Here is a 26,922-nt window from a genome sequence, read left to right as displayed (position 1 = left end):
TTCAGGAAAGGAGGAACAACTTGAGAGATATCTTCCGGAAATCTCTCCAATGAAACTCATCACGGCCAAATAAATTAATTCTTGTGTTTCCTAAAACAAAAAATTTGTACTGAGAAAGTTAAAAAATCTCCGATTGTGATAGCATGCTTTTACGCAACATAGAAGATAAAAATCTTTTCCTCCTATGGATGCAGAGAAGTGTAGCAAACATGATCCTCCACCCAGAATAGAAAACAAAGTTACGGATGAAATATCTACTCAACAAAATTCGAATGACACTACTAATATATCAATTTCAAGCACTTCGGAAATTACAGGAACACACGTTTCTACGCAAGAACAAGTTGCAGAAGTAACTAAAATTTCTACTCATCAAAATAGAAGTGAAACTATGTTTTCAATTCCAAGGACTTCGAAAACTACAGAAACTGACGTTCCTAACCATGAACAGAGAGCAAAGGAAAGTACTGATACTATTAATTCCCTTACCATTTAAAAGATCTTTATTTTGGCTGCACCATACAATCACGCCTACCTTAAAGAGTAGGAGAGAGAAAATAGCTTCAGTCGCAACATCGGCAGAGTGGAAGAAATATAATATAATATAAAAGTGAATATTTTCCAGGAAGGATTTTGAAGACTAAGAAAAACGAAGCTTTCGTCAAAGTTACGCTAAAGACTAGATATGGCTGGTGTTGGCCGAAAGTTGAAGACAAGCTATTGTATGCATATGAAGACATATTGAAAAAAAAAAAAAAAAAATCAATTCACCTAAATATGATTTGATTCCAAGGTGGGAGCATATCTGATAGAAGAAATTGAGAATTATCGCGTTAACAAAAGGTAAGAAATGTCTTGAAATTTTAAATGAATATATTTGAATAAGTACTAAACAAAGAGCAGATTCTACCTATTATAAATCTGTTACTTCTGTTTAACCTATATTTTAAAAGAATACGTGATGTTATTCTTACTAACAAATGATTTCATTATACATACATTCTTTAAAGTAACACTGTCAGCTTTTGGCACATTACTATGTCAGGCATTGGATCATTGGTATTTTCTGTGTGTCAGCAACTGGTACAAATGGATTATGTTCCATATAAATTTCAGTAACTCATATATGTTTATCTGAAGCTCTTATATCAATTGAAAACTTTTCCTTAAACTTAAATCTTTCAGTTATTAAAGCCATAATCCTTCTATGTTGTTTTATTTACAAACCAAAGCATTAGATTTAGAAATGCATCCTTAAAGTGTCAGCTATTGGTGCACTTACCTTAAGTGAGTAATGATAATATTATTAGTATATAAATGTGTATAGTAAAGAGTGTGAATAAATAGCAAGGCGCCTATGTCTATATGTGCCCAGTGGTAGAGTTTGCTACGAAATAGTGATTATATAATGTATCTATATATGTTGAATTCCTTAGTGCATTAATTATCACGTTAGGATTTTTATATGAGGGTAGTGTGATATGTAGAAAACGATGGATGGTATTCTTCACTTAGTGGCTCGACTTTTTCACAGTAAATATACCAGTTACTTGATAAACCAGCCTGACAATACAACTAATAGCCGTATGGCAAATGATCCCAGATACCTCACAGTACATTACGTGACAGTAGCTGTTTGCAGAATCAATACAGTTTAGATATATGCGTTTGACTTGTATTTATGATAATATCCAGCAACTTTAAAAAAAATCCCACGTCACCCGACCAAGCCAAGTTTATTATTGTGTGTAGAGGTGACGAAGTAGACAGGATCAAATGATCTAGTAAATATATTACAGTAGACTCTAGTAACACCGTGCCAGGGCGTCTAAACCCCCAATGTCCATGAATTTTCTCTTCTTTTATTTTTAGTATATATTGTTTGAAATTAATTGACGCCTCAATGTTGGTAACCTTGCGGACTGGTAGCTACTAGTAAGATTTGGCGGACAACTTACTAGTACAAAATCTAAATTTTATTTAATTTCTTTTTTTTTTCATTTGGCAAGTCACTGTTAGGATTTTTGTCTATTTTATAAATTTTACTTTAATTTTCCATACTTTCCGCGTAACTCTTCTCAGTTTCTGAGGAATCGGATAATTTTGTTTGTTGTAGAAATTCTAAATTAGGAAATCTCACTGACTTCCCGGTAGTGCCGGAGTCTCCAAGGTCTCAGCCGGATTACAGTGAGGAGGGGAATTTCCCTAAAGCTTTTGTCTTTTTGAAAATTCCCTTGTGGGGATGGACTTGCTGTTGTTTTGGAGATATTTATTTTAGGCTACGCATTTTAGTAGGCCAACCATATTCGTCATATAAAAGTATATTTGGCTGTGAATTGTAGGTTGAAATTCGACCACTTATTTTTGTAGCTTTAGTGTCTTAGCTTATTCCTTTCCCCGAGTTTTGAACTTTACAAATATCGACCATTTAATATATAGCATTGGAACCTGAATTACTAGCTGCGTCGTCGCGAGACACGATTCGTAGAGGTATTCATTGATGTGAAGTATGAAGTAAATGTTTTCTACCATATTGACAAACCGCAATGGCGAGCTACTGTCCGGTCTATGATTAAATTTTACTTTCGTTTCCTTCTATCATTATCCGCTTAGAATCTTGGGTCAAGTTACTAGCTATTCCTACGTTTGTTTCCACTGGTAACTCTGAATGTGAAGGTTGTTGTAGTTGTTTGGGCCCAAGAGTATTATCGATATCTTTAGCTTCATCCATATCTATATATATATTTTGAGTTTACGTGCCTGCCGTGCACATTGAATGTCTATTTAAATAGAATATTTGAAGGTATTGATTTTTATCTTTATGCGCGGGAAACTAGTTGAATATATATATGCGATATATCGGATTTAAGATGTAAAGTGTTGCATCCGCAAAATTCAATTTGTCGGGGTTAGTAGTTTGAAAGATTGAATAATTAATGAATATAGATATAGATTGAGACATGAATATGTGTTGAATGTGAATGTAATATTGAAATAAAATGTTAATATTAAATTTAGTAAATGAATATATGTGTAAAGAGTCTTGGTGCCTTACTTCGAACAGTTCTTGGTTACAGCGGTCACAAAATATCCGATAAATATGAAGTGTAAATGTTAAAAATACCCCCGCATGTTGTATATTATTTTCAATTTGTGTGATATTCTCTAATAACATATGTAAGAACTAACATTATTAGTACTACACTAACCGCATGTAGCATGGGTTTAAGGCAGGTTAGCGTACCTCAGACCAGTAAACTGAAATCCTACTGTATGAATTACATTTGCAGTAATTCATCCTTCCTGTACAAATCCTAAAACTCAACCAGTGTTTTCACCTTCATAAACTTGTTTCTCACCGACGAAGATCCTTCTGGACTTGAGAAATTCTCGTTTACTATTTTTTTTCTTTAGTTGTGCGAATTTACCAAAAAATGTGCTTATTTAATTATATAAGGCGGCAGTGATTCAGACCTGATCAAGGAACTAGTAAATCAATCAAAATGACTAAAGAGGTAAATTAGTCGCTGTGATAGTAGAGACGACACTTTGTCCTTGTTATCCAAATGTGGGACAAATGTACTCCTAAGTATATCTACAGACATAATATGTATCGGTTACGATTAGTAACCTAATTTCATGTGTGTATACGAGGAATAAAGTAAAGTGAAATGTTTGGACACTAGAAAAGGATGCTTTAATATAGTGTAATATTAACGCTCATCGCTAACTACGAGACAGGACTCGTAAATTTACTTAAAATCTTCATATATGAGAAAAGACATTCAAATCTCCATATAAAGTTTTTTTCTTTTCCTTTATTCGGCTATGATCTTGCAAAATATAAATATATTAGTTTTTTATTCGTACCATATGTTCCAAACTTTTAAGTGAATATATATATATATATATATATATATATATATATATATATATATATATATATATATATATTTAATATGTCATAAAACGCTATTGTTCGATTTCATATGTAGATTGATACATTCATATGTATGTTGATTGCACTTTCATAATAATTTGTGTTTCATTCTCGAATAGATGTAATAAATGCTCACCAAATTGTAGCTAGATGGTTTCTTTTACATTGTTTTCATCCATGTCGATACGCTGTCCTGTATGTATGTGAGTGTGGGTGAATGAATGATGAACTTAGTTTTTAAGTGGTAGCATTAATTTTGATTTAAGATAATAGTATCTGTGTTATATGTGTAATAATATGTTATATGTATTAGTGCATGCCGGAGGTCATGAAGGAATGACTAATTCAAAAGTACTCAGAATCGGCTCTGTGAGAAAAGTCAAAATAAAAGGATGAGCCAGAATAACGACAGTCTTTTCAGAAATCTCAAAACTTCTACTTGCAAAAGTATATACGTGACTTTAATTTTTTTTTTTTCTGGCCGATTCAAATGTGTGGTTGATCTCCACTTTGGGAATTCAGATACTGGATACGAGTTATACAACATTTCAAAATAACAGATAAACTAATTAAATTAAACTTTCTGTCACCCGGGCTGGGTCGGAGCAACTCCCACTTGCGTAGTTGCCTGGATCCAGGTCAGGGTCGTATGAGAGAACGTGTGTCTTCCGGATCACTTCCGCATTGATCCTCAAGTAATAGCAGTTGAATATAAGTTACCTCTTAATAACTACCTAGGTATTCTAGTTTCTTCAACATTCCCATATGTATCCAATAATTCCTTTTCCTCTAACTTCGTTTACCTTTCTTCTTTTCCTCCTTTCCTCCTCTTTCTCTCCTACCTTCTTCTTCCTCCTCCTCACTCTTTCTTTTCCTATTTCTAAAAAACTGAAGAGGGGTCGTGACTGGGAGTGATCGTATTTACACGGTCATTAAATTGTTTTGATGTTTCTCTTCGGAAGTCCGATATGCATTAGTAAATCCTATAACAAGAATCTGAAGCTAGAATATTGAAAGTCGTTTATTTTAATTTTACATATTTTGGTTAAATTATCAAAATTACAAAAGATTTCAATTTTAGTTAAAAAAGTATAGCGACTACAATTTTTGCCACTCACGTCACTTCAAAGTTCGTTGATAGAATGGATAATGGATAAAAATGTTACTCGTCATTGAGGCATGTTGGGAGAGCTTGAACTTGGGGTTGGAAGTGGCAGTCGAGGAAAGCAAAGATACATTTGGTGGGATTACCAGTACTAGAAACAATCTATGTTCGTGGCATTTGGATTGTTGGTAAAGAATACAATTTAGGAGTTCTGAATGCTTTTAGAAATCTATGAGTAAGGGGCTTCTTCAGAGATGAGCAATAGAAGCAGTTGGAAAATTGGTTGTAAGACTTCGGAGTAGTCTGAGTAGTTCATGATCAGTGTGATTGAACTTGTAGAGCGAATGATGATCGTCTTGCGTTTTGATATGTACGTATGTTATATGATATTGTGACATTCCTTGAAAGACGTTCAGGAAATAGTGATAAGTAAGGTTTTAGAAATAAAAGATATGTACATGTATATTTCTGGAAAATTGTTCAAAGGGAGGGGCCCTACAAGAAAGTGGGACAATTTGTGGATACTAAGATGGATCTTGTGATTAACATCGTTAAATTTGTCTGCTTGGATAGACCAGTAGTAGTTTTAGCTTGCGTTGTAGGCAAAAAAAAGGAAGTCGGTTTGGAGTTTAGTGTGATTAATTACGCAGGAGAAGGGGAAGGTTAAAACACTCTTCGGTTGGGGTGAGAGTTTGCAAGGAAAGGTTGAGAACTGTTAGGGTCATCTCGAGTTCTTTAGTTTTGCTTATTTTCGGTTAGGAGCTAAGGTTTGGTTCGGTTCAATAATGCTGTCTGCTTTGGGATATACGAAGACGGGTCAGTAAGTAACGCATCATTTTTTTCTCGCGATATTATACTGATTGGAGAAGTGAAAATTGAAAGAGATATACTTTGAAGATACTTACGAAGAGCAGAAAGGTGTAATTTTCTTTCTTTTTCCACAAAACCCTAGTGAAATTCACCCCGCGTGCCGGGTGTCCAGTGTGTGTCAAAGAATTTCACAGACGTCCATAAGGTGCAGCGAATTATGACATGCCTGGACCACTTGGCATGGTACGCTGAAAAAGAAAATGCTTTTCTGGAAGGGAACGTCACAGGTGACAAGTCGTGGTTCGGGCATTCATGGAAGGGAGACATACCAATTCCCCAAGGTGACTCAATCTCCCGGGGAAAAAGCTAGTGACTGTATTGTGGGGCCGCGGTGGCTAAGTGATAGAGCGTTCACTTCTGGTGCTTGGGGTCCCGGGTTCGATCCCAGCCCCCGCCAAGTGAACTTTGTGGTGGACAAACACCGTGTGCGTGGGTTTTCTCGGGGTTCTCCCGTTTCCTCCCACTTTCTTCATTCCACCATTTCATTCATTCTTCATCATCACCGTCTCCTTTAGCCTAACCGGCATAACCGTGGGACGTAAAACTCAAAGATTTCATTTCATTTTGTATTGTGGAATATACAGAAGGTCCTACTTGTGGATTTCCTAACACACGGGACCACTGTGAATGATGCATCATATAAAACAACATTGGCAAAGTTGCGTCGTGCGCTTCGTGACAGATACCCGAACATTAATGCTAGAAATGTCAAATCTCTTCATGGTAACGCACACTATCATTTTGCTGATAGTGTTCGTCAGAAACTCAAAAAGTTTGGATGGGTGATATTTGAGGATGCGCCATACAATCCTGAACTTCCAGCTTCAAATTACCATATTTTTGGCCTAATGAAGAAACTCTTGCCCGGCCAACATTTCAAATTCCGATGACGAAGTCAAGTCCGTTGTGGATAGATCGCTATACTTCCAAAAGACGGACTTTTATGACTAGGATGATTTGACTTAGCGGCTATTTTGAAAAGTTGCTTTATTATGAGTCTTTACGTTGTTACTACACCTCTACATAAATTGTTGTGCGTTACTGATTGATCCGTTCTCGTATATCACGAAGGTCGTTAATCCCAAATGATAATAACAGAGTATTTACAAAATGCTGTACTTAAAAAAAAAAAAAAAAAAAAAAAAAAAAAAAAAAAAAAAAAAAAAAAAATCTGGAAATGACCATTATACTAAATTATATGATTTGTTACAATGTTCTTATTTCTATTAGTATGCTCATCTACAACCAATGTAAGCGATATTGTGTTTTTGTTTTTCAGATTATATTGACGCCAATGGTGGACTATTGCTTTCATTATGGAGAACATGAGAATACAATTATGTTCGTGATTATAGGTGTGCTATTTCTTTCTTCGTACTTCCTGTCTCACCTTTTGATAAAAATAGTAAATAAGAAGCAGCTTATTCTTGGTGGATATTTGATTATGACAGCTGCACTTGCATGGAACGTGGTAAACTTTCCTTTATTTAGGAAAGGTAAGTGACCACTATGTAAAATAATTGAATGTCTTAGTGCAAGAAAGAAAGAAGAGAAAAAACACTTAAATAAAATATATACTTGGTGTTGAATTGGTTTTATAAATTTAATTTATAATACAACCATATGATCTAAGTCAGGCCACAGACCACTTCCAAACTTATTGCTCAAATCTGATTTAAATTACTCGCTGAACGAAACGATACGTTTATTGTGTTAAAAAAAAATAAAAAATAAAAAAAAATAACGTGTAACAGTTTCGCCATCTATCCACTTTGGCCTCATCAGACACTATGAATACACAGATAGTGACAGATTTAATATAAGAGACAGCAAAAGAATTCCCTGATTCCTGATTGGCTACCAATATGCTACTGCTCGTATGCATTGTATGGTTAACATTAAAGAAAAATCAGTGTGGCCATCTTCTTGGAAGTAAACGATATGCATACGAACATGAACAACCCCGGAATGAAATGATTTAATTTTACGTCTGACGTTTATGCCATGTCCTTTAGGAGATGAATGTTTAATGAAAGTAAATTATTGTGAATTGAGGATGTGGAAGGAAATGGAAGGACGGAAAGATGTGTTGTTCACTACAAGCTCAGACGTCCTGGAATCGAAACAGGGACAGCTTCGCACCATAAGCAAGTATTCTACCACTGAGCTACCGTGCCTTCCAAAATAATCCCGAAATTAAGCATTTTTGTAGTTATGTCTAATTGTACATGGTCATTCATAACAATACGCTAAAGTTTTTTTTTTTTTTTTTTTTTTTTTTTTTTAATTATGGATAGTAATATTTCCAGTAAGACCTAACTCATTACGATACAATAATTAGAAACTTCAGACGAACATATCTATTTTATTGAGAAAATACCATGTTCAGTAGGTGTGGCTATAGTACGCTTTCAGGTTCTATAAAAAATTCAATCAACATTTTAGATGTATTTTGTCCGATTATGCCTCGGCGCCTTGGACTTTTAGTAACGCATCAGCGGGTAGGTAATACTTCGCTTTATTGAAGGCTGTGGCTTTTGTAAATGTTCACGGAAAGTATAAGTACATTACTGATTTCTACCTATTGAACTAAAATTGATTCCAATGCTCCCTACCTTTCCCAAACATTATATCCTAGTACTTCATATTCTGTTTCAGAGCTTATGATTTATAAATAACATTTTAGCAGATAGTTTGTTATAATGGCTTATACGAAAGAAAGAAAAAAAATAAATTTGGGTTAATTTCTGAAATATTGGCAGTACTGCCATTCAAGCTCGCCCACTGATAGTCACTAGTATTTAATAGATAAAATGAGGTACAATTCATCAAAATGTATCTAAAAATTTTAACTGAACTGCTTATACAACCTGATAGTGTTCCATAGCTATACATACTGCACATTTCTTTTCGATAAAATAGCCAGCATATTTTTATTTGGCACATCGGTTAAGTTTCTGATAATTGTATGTCAATATGTTACGTCTTTGTGGAAAACATATATCTCGTAAATTGAAAAAAGAAATAAAAAATGGAATTCGAATCGATCCCATGTAATTATTATAATAAACAAAAAAACACTGAAACTTTGTACCATGCAAATATCAGCAGGGAATATTATTTGACATATTTTAATACCACCATGTTAACAGTGTTGCCACACCAACATAAAGTTACGTTTTTTTCAAATGGCACTACTTCAGGTTCTTATACATTCCAAATTTATATGTTAAAACATAAATTTACACATCTATACGATAACACGTAAATGATATTTATTTGGTGCTTAAATTCCACTGTCATTATTCATTCTTTAGGGACTGACGCGAGCATAATTTTGACAATGACTTCTAAAATTGTGCTTCTGCTATGATTTTATGTCAATATATGTTTTTAATAATGCTACTTGTTGCAGGTGAGCTTGAAAATCTTCCGTTCTTCGGAGTTGGAGTCCTGTTCACATTGTTTTCGTGCTGCATAGTTGCAGAAGTGACTTTTATGCTTTATTTGGACATAGTCTTTCTTCGAACACGAGGTATGATAAAATTAAATATTCTGATAATGCGTATATTTATATTCGATTTTTGGTATGAAACATCGTTCGTTTTTTTGGCATGAAACATCATTACAATTTTAAAATCGTGAAAGCTTATCTTATTCTTCTAAGTAAAGTCCATTGTGTTAGATGGTCTTTTACCAGCGTTTCCTGAGAACTACAATCCCACGAGGATGGCATTCGGCAGATTTAAAGGCCAAAATCGCGCACCTCATTTTCCACTTTGTCAACTGTAGGAAATGCACGACTTTGCTAAACAAATTATACTCCGAAGCGGTGATGTCTGGGCTGTATTCCAACGAATTCGAATTCTTATAGTTCCTGGAGAGTTTCCAGCTAACTAGCTCGAGGCGTTAGCAATTTGAAGCGGAACCTTCGTCCTGTTTTTCATAGTTCGGATTTCTGTCGCATAACATCACGGATCTGCTGTAATTGTTCAGCATGAAGGTATTCATCCACACCACGGTAGTTGGGAAAGAGTTCTCATAGCACTGTTCGATCTATGTTTTGCCATATGAACAGCATAACCTTTGTTTCAAAGCTCCGTCTTCAAGTAATTGCCAGTGTCTCTGACCTGGTCATTACCACGGATGACCGGCAGAACATTGCAGAAAGATCTGTTTCTCGTGTACTGTGGTGTCCCGACGCCTAACTTTGTCACAAGGATTCTATATCAATCGTTTACACAGAGTGAGTCGTCTTTCAGCCCCTTGTAATGTCAGCTCGTGAGGCACAAGTGGAGATCGTCTGCAGGCCAGTCCCAGTTAACTAAGATGACACACGGTGCTGTGAGATCATCCCATCAATATTGACAATTGATATGTACTTACGCTTGTGTTAGTCGTTCCGTTCTACTCATGTTCCTATTCATGACAGCTGATCTAGCAGCCTGGGGACTCTTTAATGTCACCTAATTTCAATTACTTAAGCGTTTTTAAACTGTCCAGTTACCCACAGTTTCATTCCGTTCCACGATCTAGATTCCCTTTGCAGCTTCCGGATAATTCCGTAACACTAAATGAATTGCCACCTGATCGAACTTCGTGTTTGACCGTTTCAGTTGACTGTGATGCGAAAACACGTTCTGTGGCGCTGTTTATGTAATTACTGATATGCGCTGCACGTCATACGAACTCATGATCATGTTCAATGCTTTCAGGAAATAGGAACAATATGATCCATTCGTATGACTTCAATAACGAATGAATTTATGGCTTTGGTATTATTGCAGTGATTTAAATATATATATATATATATATATATATATATATATATATATATATATATATATATATATATGAATGATCTTGACGTAGGAACTTGCACTTCTGTATATATGTTCTCTCTAAAAACCTTAGGCTGTAGATAAGGCGCAATTTTGCCAAATGAAAGTCCTGAGTGGGTAAAAAGACGTTGATTTTTTTTTTAAATTTTATTCTTCACCAGATCTCCTAAACCGTTTTTCACATTAAGTTAAACTTTTGTATAAATGTTATTCATAAACTTTAACCCGTGGATAAGACGGGATTTTGAAGAATGCAAAACCTGAATAGGGGAAAATGCATTTTCCCCCTTTCATTAGTTCTCCAATCCATTGGGAATAGAAACTTCAAATTTTGTCAAATATTGTCCATAAACTCAAGCTTGTAGTTAACGAAAACCAACTCTGAGCGGGGAAAACAGAACTTGAAATTTTTGTAGCCTTTAGTCTGATATTCGAAGCAGCAGAACTTTTTCTAGTCTTTAATTAGATATTCGAAGCAGTAGGGGTACATGTACAGATGTTTTCCTTGAACTCTAGGCTGTGGATAAAACCGAGTTTGCGAAAACGAGCTCTTAAGGTGCAGAAGAGATTAAACTTTTTCTTGCCTTTCGTCAGATCTTCGAAACTATTGGTTGTAAAAAATTTAAATTTTGTGCGTATTCTTTTTACGCCCTAGTCTGTGCATAAGACGGTATTTAATAAAATTCAACACTTAGGAGAGAGGAACGAATTTTTTTTTTCTTTCTACATAGATGCTTGAGCGTAGGAAAGTGAAGTTAAAAAATAAAATGTAAACTAGTAAATTTCTCATCAGTGTACACATTGTTTTCATACTAAAATAGGCATACATATTAATAACTCTAGATAGACCTACAGATGGTGATCAGAAAAATGGAAACACCTGTAGTTGGCAACACGTCAGATGGGTTGGCAGTGGTGTCGTGGCGCCCGCAGCGCCGGACTGCTGGTGGTGGTGTGTTAGGTCGGTCTCCATACTACGTCAGGCGCAGTGGAACAGCAGTGTCCAGTGGCTGCAGCAGACGGAGGTAGTGTAAAATGGGAGACCTCTCAGATTTTCAGAGAGCAAATTGTTGGTGCGCGGTTATGTGGAGTGCGTGTGACGGCAGTGGCTACTGTGTTAGGTGTGTCGCGTGGGACAGTGTCGAAGGGGATGACGGCCTACGCAACACACGGGAAAACCACATCGGGGAAGCGGAACAGTGGGCGGAAGAAAATTTTGAGTGACAGGTCACGCCGGGTATTAAAGCGCATTGTCACGCATTGTCACGCAAAACCGTCGTGCCACTGCGGAGCAAGTGACGGAGGAACTCAATCCGCACCTCCCCCACCCTGTTTCGACAATCACAGTGCGCCGCGAGTTACATGACATGAACTTACGGGGTCGTGTTGCACGGGCCAAACCGCTCATCAGGGACCATAACGCTTTAGCACGCCGCAAATGGTGCCGCGACCATGCAACTTGGACCGTTGAGGACTGGAAACGTGTGATATGGTCGGATGAGTCATCCTTCACCCTATTCCCAACCATGGGCCGTGTTTATGTGTGGAGAACGCCCAAAGAAGCTTATGATCTGCAGTGTCTCCGCCCAACTGTGAAACATGGCGGCGGCTCGGTGATGCTGTGGGTCGCCATATCATGGTTTTCATTGGGTCCTTTGTCACACTTAGCGGACGAATCACTGCCAACGATTATGTCGCAATTTTAGGAGACCACTTGCATCCTATGGTCCGGATGTTGTTCCCGAACAATGACGCCATCTTCCAGGATGATAATACACCCATTCACACAGCTGACGTTGTTGCAGCGTGGTTTGAGGAACATCGGGATGAAGTTCAGCACCACCCTGGCCCGCCCAATCCCCAGATCTCAACATAATTGAACATCTGTGGTCCGTCTTGGAAACACGACTCCGGCGACGATTTCCACCTCCATCCTCTCTTACAGAACTGGCCGATGCCCTGCACGAGGAATGGTGTAAAATTCCACTTCCTACAATTCACGACCTCTATGCCTCCATCCCACGTCGCATCAAGGCTGTTCTGAACGCGAAAGGTGGCCCGACACCATATTAATCTGGTAAGTTGCAATTTCGTTCAGGTGTTTCCATTTTTCTGACCACCATCTGTATATGAGGCTGAATTTATGCTTTCTGCCAGTGGCGTGCATTCAGCCGAAGAAAGCGAAACTGCTTCAGTAAGCAATTTGTTTTTCAGACGTAGTCAAGTTGTATGTTTCAATTTCTTTTCTCTCAAAAACTCAAATGAAGCACAGTTCCGTTTTTTTCTTTTATCTCACTAAGCATGAACACCCTTATGGTGTGAAAGGACTGTAAGGGGATGTGGTAAAAGGAACATAAGTTGCGTAGTGAATCGCGCCAGTATTTTTGTCTTTCCTAAGAGTGAGACACTTTTCTGTAGAGCTGTATAGAAGGGATGACCACCTGATGTGGGGTGCGATGTAAAATTTGCATAAAAGGAGAAAGTGAATGCACTTCAGCTCGCCGTCGTGCAATTGGTTCAATTGAATTCAGCGTTGCCAGGTCTACAGATTTTTCATATTGATTCAGAAAATAATTATTGTATGATCTGTAAATTTTTATCTTATAATTGACAAATACACCGTTCTATATATACGTTGGTATAGTCTATATCCAGGCATGAGGGTTATCTTGATAGGTCGTATGTTAAAATTCAGGATAAAGTAAGAAATCTGTTTTTTTGTTTTGTCAAAAAAAAAAAAAATTCTCGCCCGAGATGCAGGCGTCAAATTTGGCGTCTCGGAGCTATTTCTCACGTGCGCTTTTCAGCAAAGTATTAAAGTGCTCAATCTCTGAAACGATTCAAGATATTTGTTGTTTTTGTTCTATTTGAAAATTATTTACTAGTTCAAATTATATCTTTCGTTTGAAAATATGTGTACAAGTTCTCGTGTGCAGCATTCTCAAATTTATTTAATATATTTTTTAATTTTTTAAATGTTTTACTTATTTTTCTCAGAAATATCAATGTCAAAGCTATCCTTTTCCTGCTAAAAAAAAAAAAAAAAAAAAAAAAAAAAAAAAAAAAAAAAAATCTTTCCAGCCCAAGTACAGTTGCAATTCAGAATGTCGAGGATTTTATAAGAATGGTTCCCTCATCTTGTTGCCCAAAGAGGAAGTTGAAAAATTCCACGAGCAGAAAATATAAGAATAGTCCAACCAAACTACGCCTGCAAAAGGAATTCAGAAGTTACATGTCTGGACTCACACAGTGATGGTCGAACTTATGCTGTACGCACTGTTAAGAGCAAGAAAGAAAATATTTCATTTGCCCAACCAAGATCTTAGAAATGGCAAGAAAATATGTAGATTCACTACCTCCAAAAGAAGGATGTTTGTGGCCTGTGTGTATGAATGTGACTGGTGGCTTACAGAGTAGATACCAGTTGTGAGTTCAATGAAAAATCGTGAAATTTATGCTACCACAAGATGCACGTGGCCACCTGCAAGACAGCAACGCTAGCACCAGCGCATACTTGCAATTCGCAATGTTTTAAAGATTTTGGGTGCCCCAGTTCCTATTGGTTCAATCGGAAGGCATCACTCAATATCAAAGGAGATACTGATGCAGACCAAGTATAAGGAAGATACTGATGCAGAGCAAAATGTGAGAATGTGGTAATGAAAACTGGGTTAATGTATGGCAAACCTTGTTCAACTCAAAGGTGAAAGGTATCCTTTTTAGAGCATATAGTATTGTATGGTACTGACCAACAGATTTTTTTTTTTATCATTGGCATTTAGAAAAAAAATCAGAAGGTAGTTTAGCACGAGAACTTGGACACGCATTTCCAAACGGAGAATACCATTTGAACAAAGAAATTATTATCTTCCAAATAAAACAAAAAGCAACAAAATATCTTGAACCATTCTAGAGATAAATCATTTTAATATTTTGCCGAAATTCGCACATGAGAAGTAACACCCGAGGCGCCATCTTTGGCGGCCTGTATCTCGGGACATATATATATATATATATATATATATATATATATATATATATTTGACAAAACAAAAATATACAGATTTCTTTCTTTGTCCTGAATTTTAACATTGTTATATTCAACAACGTCTGAGACTACCAAGCAGGCCGGTAGCCAGCCCAAAAATGTAGGGGGGGCCAGGCTGAAGTTAAGGGGGGCCGATCCAACTATATTATAGTTCATCACTATATTATAGTTCATTTGCAAGCCTACCGTGAAAATTCTAGAGGGGGCCCGCAAAAATTTAGGGGGCCCCGGCCCCTCCTACACCCCCATGGATACGGGCCTGCTACCAAGGTAAGAGTTTTCTTTGCCTGTTATATTTCCAATTGACTATTTGCGCCAATATTATACTTTAGTAATTCATACATTTTACATAGTATTATGCAACTTACAAATCCAAATATGTAATATTATATTAGTGTTAGGATTATTATTATTATTATTACTATACTTTTATATTTGTAAAGCTTGTATGGATATTAAGTTTGTTGTATGTACTAAAAATTCAACTGCTTCACTAGGTTTGAAAAACCACTGCACACCACTGCTGCTAACCGATACGATATAAGGGTCTGTATAGGACTATCAGCTGAAGGTTTTTGGTCTTTCCACTAAGTTCAACTGAATTTCCTTATATAAGCTCACGAAAGCTTATTGGTGCTAGACGATTTCTTAGTTTAAGTATGTGAGGTCAGCATATGGAATACCCTCTCCGTTATTTCTGGTTTTCTAGACCGGAGTTCGCTGTCTTTTAATTCGATAAGCTTTTCAATTGCCTCACGGTGCAGATAAACTCAAGAATCCCATATTTCTACCGGAAGGCGAACCAAGAAATACAAGCGCTTACTATTAGACCATACAGATAAATTACTTTTCTATGTCTATGGAAATAAATCAGTTACACATAAATTTGTTAAATTGTGGTTCTTGTTGCAGATCAGGGTAACATCAGCTGCCAGATGTGTTCTTCTGTTGGTTTAGTGTTGGGGAGCCTTTGGGTTGCTTTAATGTCCGAAAGACTGTATTGGTTGTTCGGAGGAGAACTCCTAGTAACCACAGTGATATTTGTAAGTAATTATATTTACAACTTTTATAGTAATATCATCCCATTAAAAGAATTCAATTATAACTGCATAATGTTTGGTTAAGTGTTGTATTCCACTAAAGGTATATGTTTGCAATTCATGTTGTATTTTCTGATGCTCTGATCATATAATTACGATAGATCTAGCTTGATATGGTGAAATGTATAGTAAGAAGTTCAATAGGCGTTTTAATCGATAGAGATTCATTTCAACATATTTTATAATACAAACTTCTTCTGAGTGTTCGTAATTTAAAGAAGGAAATATACAACAGATATTATTACTCTGAACTTCCAATTCCACAACATTCATTCAACAAACAGTGTAAATCCATAATGCTATCATATAACAAAATTTAAGTACGAGGGTCATTTCTAAAGTTCTGCACACTGAAAGATACTATGGAAGTAGATAATTTACTGTACAAAATTCCTTTATAGGCCTTCAATATAATCTCCATTCTTGCTTATGACAGCTTTCCAACGTTTTGATAAATTTGTATTCCGGATAGGGCACCTTCATTGTTGAGCTGTCTGATCACTCGGGTCACCTCAGTGGAAGCTTCGTCAATTGTATCGAAACGTTTTCCACGGAGTGATTCCTTCAATTTGGGAAACAAATCGAAGTCTGGTGGGCTCAAGTCAGGATTATATGGTGGATGTGGAAGTATTTCCCATCTATACGTGTCGAGTGTTTCTATGATTCTTTCGCGACATGCTTTCTGCTCTTCACTCCGATCATGTGGAACCCATCTGGCATCGATTTTTCTCATCTTTAACTTTTCAGTAATGATTCTGTAAGCTAAATTGATAGACATTCTGACCTCATATGCAATTTCCTCACATGTTTTTGGTCGATCCTCTCTTAAAATGTCATTCACAATAATCTTGGAGGATTAGTCTGTTGCAGTTGATGGTCCTCCACTTCTTGGATTGTTTGCAGTGTTTACACGACCTTCACGGAAATGAGCTCACCACCGTGATACAGTGCTACGATCCACCACACTATTTCCACAAACCTTCGCAAAGCATTGTAAATTTTCGTTGGATTCTTTCCACGTAGAATTTTGATTTGATATAGGGACGCTGGTCACTATGTGTAATCCGACCTGAGTCGGATTCAACTTCCATTTTAACACCGAATTTTTCACAACACAACCACGTGAACCAGCAAATACAGACGCGACTGTCAAGCCCAAACTCTCACAACTGACGTAAAATTGAGCTTGATCACACCACTCAAATGGTCGCGCATGCGTTGTGTGCAAGACTTTTGAAATGACCCTCGTACATTTCTAGGTTACAATACATTAAAAAAAATTAAAAGAAAAAGAGGAAAAAGAAAAAGTAGACGAAAATGTCCAACAGAAATTGAAAATTCTGACTTCCTACAGTGTATTTGATGATAATTACTTAAACAGAAATCGATTTCCTCCAAATTTCTCACATTTTATTTGACGATAATCATTTAAAAAGAAATCGACACCCTCCAGATTTCCCAAATTTTATATTTTATTTAATAAAGAAAATACTCCAAAATTCCCGTATGTTAACAAATATTGAAGACTGTAAAGCAAAGAATGAGAATTAGATAGTCCCAACGAGTGTTAGCTCACATTAAGGGACTAAGTACTCCTATCTTATAATATCTTCGTATTTTTGTGCCAATATCTTAACACCTTAGTTTTTCATTTTTATAACTTAAATTATGCTTTATTGAACATATTTATTCCAAAAGTATTTTTTTTTAAATAATGGGATTGATTTTGTATCCTTAATTTTTTAGGGCAGCTTATTGCAAGTTTGAGCAATATAGCAATATTGTACTTAATACTGTTTTAAACCATAAGTTGTTAATTTAACATTCTCTATTTCAATTTCATTCTTTTTTCCTTTATTATAATTATAAACATCTTTTCTCTTTATTAGAAATAAATTATATATATATATATATAAAACATATTGCGTGTAAGTACATTATACACATACATACAAGAATGAATTTTTATTAGTAAATAAAAAAGCAGTATATTTGATTCCATAAACAAACTCTTACTTGGATACGTAGAACGACCATACATAACTCTTATAATTTTCTCTTGTAGTGTCAAGAGTGATTGTATTTTTGATTTTGTTAGTATGTTCCCAAATATAATAAATGACTTTGTATGTATTCATTGTACATCATTCTTTTTAAAGTTGTTGTTAGGACTGTTCTAAAGCGATGCATAATACGTATTATAAGAGCTGTCTTCTAAACTTTTAATATGCAATTCCCAAGTCAGATGTTTATCTACTACTATTTTTAAATATGTTATACATTCGACTCTTTTCACCTCCAAGTTCTTAATACAAATTTTATTGGGGAAAGTTATCTTTGACAATGGTTTGTAAAAAAAATATATTATTTGACATTTCTCAATTTAAAGGCAAAGACTTTGTGCATCATGTTCCTTAATATATAATATCAATTATCCTATAATGTCTGCTTTGTAAAATATAGCACTGTCATCAGCAAATTAAGTTATTCTACCTCTTAGTTTAAGTAATTTTACATCATTCACATACAGCATGGTCCGGAAGTAGGCGTACCCCTAACTCTTACCTGGAGATGGTTAATGAGTGGTTGGTGCCTCAACTGGAAGAAAATGGTATCAAAGACACTGTTTTGATTCAGCAGGATACAGAACCAGTGCACTTCGCGATTCACGTGCGCAATTACCTGCATCAGACGTTTCCTGGCCGCTGGATTGGAAGAGGTTGTATATCTTTATTAGTTTCCTTTGCCTGGCCTTCAAGAAGTCCCGATCTGACGACACCAGACAATGCTCTCTGGGGTTTCATAAAGCAACAAGTAAGAAACACTCGATATCACACAACGGAGGAATTACGAGCAGCTGTGGAACACGCCTTCACCTTCGTGACTCCGAAGTATCTCCGCAAAACATCCGCGAGAACTTGGCGCAGAATTCAACTGTGTTACGACATGGATGGTTATCATACCGATGTTTATGACCCTTAAGACTTCAAGGTAACTGTGTACAGACATTCTACCATAACTAACACTATACTGTTGGAACTAAAGGGGAGGGGGGGCACGCCCACTTCCGGACCATCCTGTAAATTAAGAAGAGTAACGGTCCCAATATGGGTCTTTGTGGTACACATATTCTATTTTTACATTATTGCTTTCTTTTGTATTTGCTAAGACATATTGTGACCTACTAAATAGAACTTGAACCAAGAAAGCGAGAGATGCCTTTGAATCCTACATTATCTAGCTTTTGTAACAATATGTTATTCTTGAAATCAATAAATAATCGTGCTGCAAGTTTGTTGTTATCTAGACAGTCTTAAATTTCTACTATTATATCAGTTAGCAATTAAGATACTCGATTTTTTTTCTAAAACGGTATTTATATTTGTAAAAGTGATTTATAGAATCCAGATATGTTACCACGGTATTATGTACACACTTTTCAATTAATTTTGAAACACAGCTTAATATAGATGTAGGTATATAATTATTTGGATCTAACTTATCTCCACCCTTATAAATTGGAATTGAAATTTTTCATTCCATACATGTTCATTATACAAGTTTAAAATAGTATTTCGGGGAAAATATGAAACCCGTTAAGATACTAACATTTATTCAGTCTGGCGCTTGTTCTGTACCCTATTAGCCAAATTTCAAAATAACATCGAAAAACTGTAGTAGAGCCTCCTTTCCCTTAAAATGTGTAGCATAACCCCGTCTCCTTTCCGAAGATAATATGTTGACTGAATCTGCGTATGAATAGAAGTTATATCTTGATGATTTTTTTTTCTCACAACACAGTGCTATAGTTTCATATGTAAAACAGTTCTTACGGTTTGTGCATTTAGAGTGTGTTTCCATGTTCAACATTGCTGGGATACAATGTCCCAAATAAATGACCCAAGTAGTATTTAGAATTCCACTTTAATAGAAAATTTCGTCTTTAGTTACCACAATGTTGCATTCGTCATCATTCAGGTCGGATAAAACAAAAATCACAACTATATCAAATGCAAATGGAAATCTTAAACATATGATTAAATTTCCTGATATGATTTCGACAAACAGTCCTGTTGCCATTGATTGCCAAACACTAAATGAAGAGCTTCATAAAAATATTTGTATTTAACTTAGTCCTTTTTCAAAGAAAACACTAAAATCAGCGATCACTTTTTTAATGAAAAAAGCAACTGAACTGAAAAATATTTCAAATTGTGAATAGCGCGTCCAAGATTGTTTTTATTTATGTATAATTGTTACCGTCATGTTTCGAGTTAGTATGTATAAGTAATCACCAAACTTTAAAGAGTGATTGCTGTTTTTATATTTTATTTTTTTATTTATTTATTTAATTTATTTTTTGAAATAGGACTAAGTTAAATAGCATGTAAAATTTTTATGATTTTGTAGCTATTCTTTTAGTGTCTGGCAGTTTATGACAACAGGATTGTTTGTCAAAATCATAACAAAAAATTAAATTATCCGATTAGGGTTCTCAGGGTACCAAGATTAATGGTTGTTATTAACAAAAGAGTCAGACTTCATTTTTGTTAAAATACGAGGTGTTCAACATTTTTAACAAATGTAGGGGAAAAAGAAATCTTCGTCTTCCAGCATTAGTACACATGAAACAGATAATATGACGTGATATCAAAAAGTTTCGAGACGTTTTGTTTACAAGAAAGTACTTTGTCTACGTTTACACACTATCACTTTCAAAATAGTCATCTTGTGCAGCAATAAAGCGCTGCCAGCATTTCCGACACTGTTGAAATATGTCCTGAAAGTCTTTTGAAACATTGCACCTTCTGCGATTCGCGCTGGGTCTTCGCAATGGTGTCCAAACGGCGACCTTTGAGCTGGAACTTCATCTCCGGAAAGATGGTGAAGTCCACAGGAGCCAAATCTGGCGAGTAGGGTGGGTGCGGAAGGGCGGTCATCTTGTTTCAGGTTAGAAACTCACGTGTGAGGAGAACACGGTGAGAGAGTGAATTGTCGTCGTGGAGCAGTCAGTATTTCGCACTCCACAGATCCAATCGCTTTCGCCGAATGACCTCCCTCAGACACCTTAAAACCTGTTAGTAAAACTTGCTATTGACGATCTGGCCCCTGGGGACGGATTCGTGATGCACAATGCCGCGAAGTCGAAAAAGACGATGAGCATGCACTTAGTCGAGCTGTGGACTTGCCCCGCCTTTTTCGGTCGTGGAGATGATGGAGTCTTCCACAGTAAACTTTATTGCCTTATCTTAGGCTCGTACTCGTACACCCAAATTTCGTCACAGGTAATGTTCCTCGACATGAAGGACGGGTCATCCACGACATTCTGACGGAGTTCATGGCAGACTTCGCCGTGGTATTCTTCTACTCCGGAATCAGCAGCCTGGAGGATGAACTTAAATGTGAGGATTGCCTGCAGTGTTCCGTATAACACACTGAAAATAGCAACAGTGTTGTGGATTGTTCTCCGTCGATTCTTATGCACAAGTTGCCGAATGGTTTCGACATATTTGGGTGTTGTACTCGTTGAAAGACGCCCTAATCTCTCGTCGACTTCCAGTGATATTCTTCCGCTCTTGAAGCACGCGTACAGCTCAAAGCATTTCGATGAACTCATTGCAATATCGCCGTATACGTGCGAATTATGTCAAACGTTTCTGTGGCGGATTTACCTACTTCCACACGGAATTTCACGTTTACTCGTTCCAACTTGCTGTCCATGATGAAATCGCAGACGTGGTCACAATAGCACCAGCTGCACAGCTCCCGATATACACAGGACGATGTCTCTTAGCACTAACTTATAAAGGTCGGTGCTCCCTGTGTCTGTGCATGCATTCTTATGCTGCCATCTTTTGCCATGTTACAGAACTAGTCTCAAAACTTTTTTGAAACCATCTTGTATAGCTCAAAAGTTTTAGTGTGACAGAAATTAGTGTACTTCACTTTTTTGTACTTGCACATAGGTACCTTTGGTGATACAAAGAATATTTAACCTGTAGTCAGTTTCAGTCCGTGTGTTATGCAGCATTTCTAATGTGTCAGTTGCAGCATATCTTATGCGATCCTTTAAGTCCAATGTGTTGTCAACTTTTGTAGTCTACACTTTGTGTTTGACGTACTCTGATAAGAAAAAACTCAATAAGTTAATGCCGGGGGTACATGGAGGTCAAGAAATTGATCCACCGTATCTAATCCGGTGATTGTGGAATGTGATATTTAAATATTTAAATAATTTTGGGTCTGAAGCCTCCAGTTTGGTGGAGCAACATCCTACTGAAAGATTATTATCGGCTACGTGTGTGCTATTTGTGAAGAAAAAAAGTTTTCCAGCATATCCAATACCGGTTAGTATTACCGGTAACAGTATTCTCTTGAAAGAAAAACGGTTCTACAATTTCATTGTTCATAAAACCCGCCAAATAAACCTTTGGAGCATCTCATATGTGTTCTATGAATGTATGGAATTTTCTAAATCCCAAATTTCTACATTGTGTAGTTTTACCTTCCCGATAGGTAAAAAGTGGCTTCATCTGGAAAATATGCTCGACGCAAAGAAGCTACGCGATTCAGCATAGCGATTGCTTATGTTTCTCGCTTTTCATCAGGTGATCAGGTCATCAGATTTGATTTCCTGCACAATTGCTGTCTTCTATGCGTGCAAGCGTAGTCGATGGTGAAGAATTTTGTGAGCTATCCACCATTTTATTACCAGTTCTCTCGCTGCTTGCCTAATTGATTTCTTAGGACTTCATTCAAGCAATCTCCGTATATCTACACCCTCTTTCTGAGTGCCTCATATTGTCCGTTCAGATGCTAAAAAACTGATCACACCACGTCTTTGTAGTTTTGAATATCGAAGAGTTCTTCTACACACGACTACACAACCTAGGCACACTGTTTAGGATCGCCATTTTAGAAAATATTTACTACTGTAGCGTCACTGGTTCTAGCGCGAGGTATAATTTTACCACTTAAACTTTTTGAATTTCTCTTTCTGTTGTTATGAGATTTCTAACAGGTGACCGAAAGGATAGTTCGTTTGTATTTTAACCTTTTGATTATCGAGGCTACATGAAGCGTGGATGTACAGCTAAACGTAAGATCAGAACTACATGAGCTTCTACTAAACTTTGGATCTGGTTCTCCCATATCAAAGGCGAAAACATTAATCGTTTAACAATAAGCAAACCCAGCTATTGTGGTATTTATTATGTAGGAACAATTTTGTAAAGTTACTATTTATTTATTTACTTATCTTACAGATTATCTTCCTCTGGTCATACAAGTCAATAGGACATGCCGAAGTTTCAGCTGGAAGAAGTGCAATAGAGGCGTAATTTAATTCGAACGATGCATGGGAGAAGACTTTAAATTATACATTTACAGCATATTATTAAATAATTGCTGTTAGTATATTTATTTCTCGCAATGGTGTGGATTGGGAAGAAGACAGAAGTTACAGCACTTATTGTGAAATATGAAGTTATATTCATAATATTATCACATCACCATTTTGTATCTTCCGCAAATTTGGTATTGCTTGAAAAGGGATGAAAATAGCAATTTCACTTTTTATTTTTTCCCTTCTTTTTATTAATGTTTCAGAGCTATATCAATACTAGAATATCACAAGTATATATTTTAGAAAGTTTTCATAAAACATATGTTGATGTGAGAGTATTTTGCTTTATCATCGTCATGACAGTTGTTTAAAGTTTTAATTTACTAGAGGTGAAAACTCAGCAAGTCTGAGTTATTATGTAGATTAAAAATATAGCTTTTTTATTTTTTTATTTTTATTTTTATTATTATTTTTTTTAATCAATAAAAGGATTTAGTACTTATACGTTACGGTTAGTGAAATTACTTCACGTTTCCAGACCGCTGCAGTCTAGTAATGGTGTTCTTGAGCTTGCGTCGCGCGTTTATAAGAGAACTCGGTCGTAGTTCTCGGCTCAAATGTCCATTACATAAAGTCCCTTGTCCAATGTTCTTTCGGAATTTGGATAGGATGGACGTGTATTCAAGGATTGTAACAATTTCTGTCATGTTTGGAAACTCTTTTCCTTGACCAGCTGTGAAACTCGTCGTTGATCCCGCTGAGTTAGTTAAAATTGTTTTGCGACCATAGTTCTGACGCCGTATTACGTCAATATGAGTGCTGGACCATTTCTTGTAAGCATGTTGGACTGTCCCGAGCAGCTTCTATTTGCTGTGTGCCTATGGGTACGACAGACACAATGGTTCCTTTTGCCATTATGCCACATCTTTGGTTCGACTCATCTTGATGGGTCTTTCCATGAAACTGCCTAGCACACTCACCCAGTTGACTGCAACGACATGCATCAACTGTGATGGGATAAGTTTAGTTACGTGCTAGGAAAAATGAAATGAAATCTTTCAGTTTAACGTCCCATGATTATGCCCTTTAGGCTAAGGGAGAAGGATGATTAAGACAAGTGAATGATGATGGAAGAATTGGTGGAATGAGAATATGGGAGGAAACGGGAGTACCCTGAGAAAATCCAGGATGTCGTCCACCACGAACTTAATTAGCCGAGAATACGTGTTAAAACCGAAACACTGTCTACAGTGATTGAAACAAACCAATGTTCTAGAAGAGTGACATATTTTTTTGTCCAACGTGTTTGTGTTCGAATAACGTTAACGTATCAAAACTGCAGAAGCACTAGGTCATGAATTGTAAAACTGTTCTCTTTGTAATATATGATATTTATAAATTATGTTGAAAGGAATCTTTGCAGATTATTTAAAGTGAGCTTTTTATAATATTTATGGATTCTAGCTTAATCTGCACATTCACTATTCAGTAATTGATAGGACGCAGAGAAGTTCTTTCCGTAAGTCTACTAGTAATAGAGCTGTGTTATCTTTGTAGATATTCCTACCGAAGATTATATGTTGAAATACATTTCTTTATTATTTTCTTAGTGCGCAAATATTACTGTGATAATGGAATTATATATTATTGAGGAGAGTTGTTTGACATACAGTGTGCAATATGAAACCATATTAAGTAAACCATTGTGCAAGCTAACTTTTTATGTATTTTGCTACGATTTACTTGCTGAATACGGGTTTTATATTCGTGCTTCTGTCTTTCTTTATTTTGATTCAGTATATGTTGATATATATTAAAAGATATACAGAATGTACCATAATTTCCTCTGAAGTCTCATGTTCGATTTAAAAAAAAAAAAAAAAAAAAAAAAAAAAAACGAGATAGACATTGCAGGTTGAAACATATCATTAGATATAAAAAGTGATTAAGTTTTTGTAGAATGTTAACAGATATTTGATGTATCATGGCTTGTAGACGCGGTAGATGTAATTGAGTAATATAGATCCTTACATATTTTATAGTGTCTGTTAGTCAATGAAATGAACTGCAACAACGAAGTTTTTTTTTTTTCGTTGTTGTTGTTGAACTTATAGCACATTGTATCCCTATCGAGACCACTACTTGGAAAATAAACAAATTATCTGCCAAGAATGTAACTTAAGTTTTGTCTTTAATAGAATGAACCTAAGAACTACGATTAACAGTTCAGAACAAGAAGAACCCGGTAGTGTAATCAAAGACCGTTAAAGCCCACCTATAAACTTAAAATAATTAAGTGAAAGATTATAACTTAGTTCAGGGCTGTAAACAGGTAATTCTATAATGGGGAGCCCATTATTTAAAATACATAATCAATTTTATTACAATAATAATATAACATACAAAAAAATTAATAGTACAATATATATGGATATAGACATAGATATGTATCTATTTGATACTCAATCCTTCAATAGTCAACAGATTAGAATAACAAGCTACAAATATTTCGAATGATAAATAACGATATTTCATTCCACATGTCACTATCCATATCTGCCTTTAAATATGGCCTCTTACTTATTCTAAGAAGTACATTGTAGACAGAAAGCGTGAAATATTTCTTTGTATGAAGACAATCTACCATTTTCGTGTGTCACAAAAATAATTGAGTTGTTCTTAAGATCTAGGTTTTCTTAATCATGGCTTATATAAACTACTATTATAACAAATTAAATATCACAAATTATAATGAAGTTACTGTTTGAAATGGGGGGTGGTCATCGACATTTTAGCGTAAATGACTTCATTCACTTATGTTATGGGTCCAGGTAAATGGCAACGTTGCAATTTTCATTTAACATTGATCGCATAAAGTGTACAGCTCAAACGGCTCGTCCGATTTATATATATATATATATATATATATATATATATATATATATATAAACACTTTAGATAGAAAACATCATATTTGGAGATGGTTTTTCCACTTTCATATTACTGTGACTGATAATAACAGAGTTATCCCATGTCAGGGACTTTTGAGACACCCTATATATATATAATCACAGTCGACTGTGTAATTAGATGACGTATCTAATTTACCATGTTACCAGATTGTATGAAATAATAATTAGTATAACGAAATAACTATGCATAGAAATGTACTATCATATAAACAAAGAACGTTATTAATTACAAAGAATTAACGATAGATAATAGGAGTATTGATTTGGACTTAGAGTGGTACGGTAGATACATGTATATAAATAGAAGTATTATTTAAGAATTTTTTGGAGGTGGCGCTACCTAGTTCCAATATTCATTCCACAATAAACTCTGACATATAATTTCAATAGTAATATACGTAGTCGGGGACTCATAACGTCACACGTTATGTGAGGATGCTTGTGCACCTTGCCTTTTGAGCAAACACAAAGAGAAAAAAATTAAGGAGGTCAGTCAGATAATTTTGCAGGCCACGGTAATAGAGGTTCTTGTACATCCTCTCTCTTGGAAGACTCCACGAAGTAAAATACCAAGAAACTTTTTAAACACGTCTTTCCCTGGAGAATTTGTGAAGTATATAGAAAAAAATATGGAGGAAAATTGATACCTTATAACTAATTTTAAAAGATACACTGACCAAAGCTTAAAACCCACTGTATTT

At 35.8% G+C, this 26,922-nt stretch overlaps 1 protein-coding gene across 3 annotated transcripts in view; it reads left to right on the top strand.

Moving 5' to 3' along the window:
- Positions 1 to 25,288, top strand: part of LOC145668769 (uncharacterized) — a 55,897-nt gene extending 30,609 nt beyond the window's left edge. For all 3 annotated transcript variants that reach the window (XM_081736925.1, XM_081736926.1, XM_081736924.1), the window contains exons 6-9: positions 7,195 to 7,411; positions 9,331 to 9,450; positions 15,717 to 15,847; positions 23,170 to 25,288. In XM_081736925.1, the coding sequence (XP_081593051.1) occupies positions 7,195 to 7,411; positions 9,331 to 9,450; positions 15,717 to 15,847; positions 23,170 to 23,244 (543 nt within the window). In that variant the 3' untranslated portion in view covers positions 23,245 to 25,288. The remainder of the gene's footprint in view (positions 1 to 7,194; positions 7,412 to 9,330; positions 9,451 to 15,716; positions 15,848 to 23,169) is intronic.
- Positions 25,289 to 26,922: the final 1,634 nt, after the last annotated feature.

Source organism: Thermobia domestica, chromosome 13, assembly GCF_964235325.1.
Source record: "Thermobia domestica chromosome 13, izTheDome1.hap1.1, whole genome shotgun sequence".
NCBI lineage: Eukaryota > Metazoa > Arthropoda > Insecta > Zygentoma > Lepismatidae > Thermobia > Thermobia domestica.
Note: the sequence above shows the minus strand (reverse complement) of the source record. Positions and strands in the feature narration are given on the sequence as shown.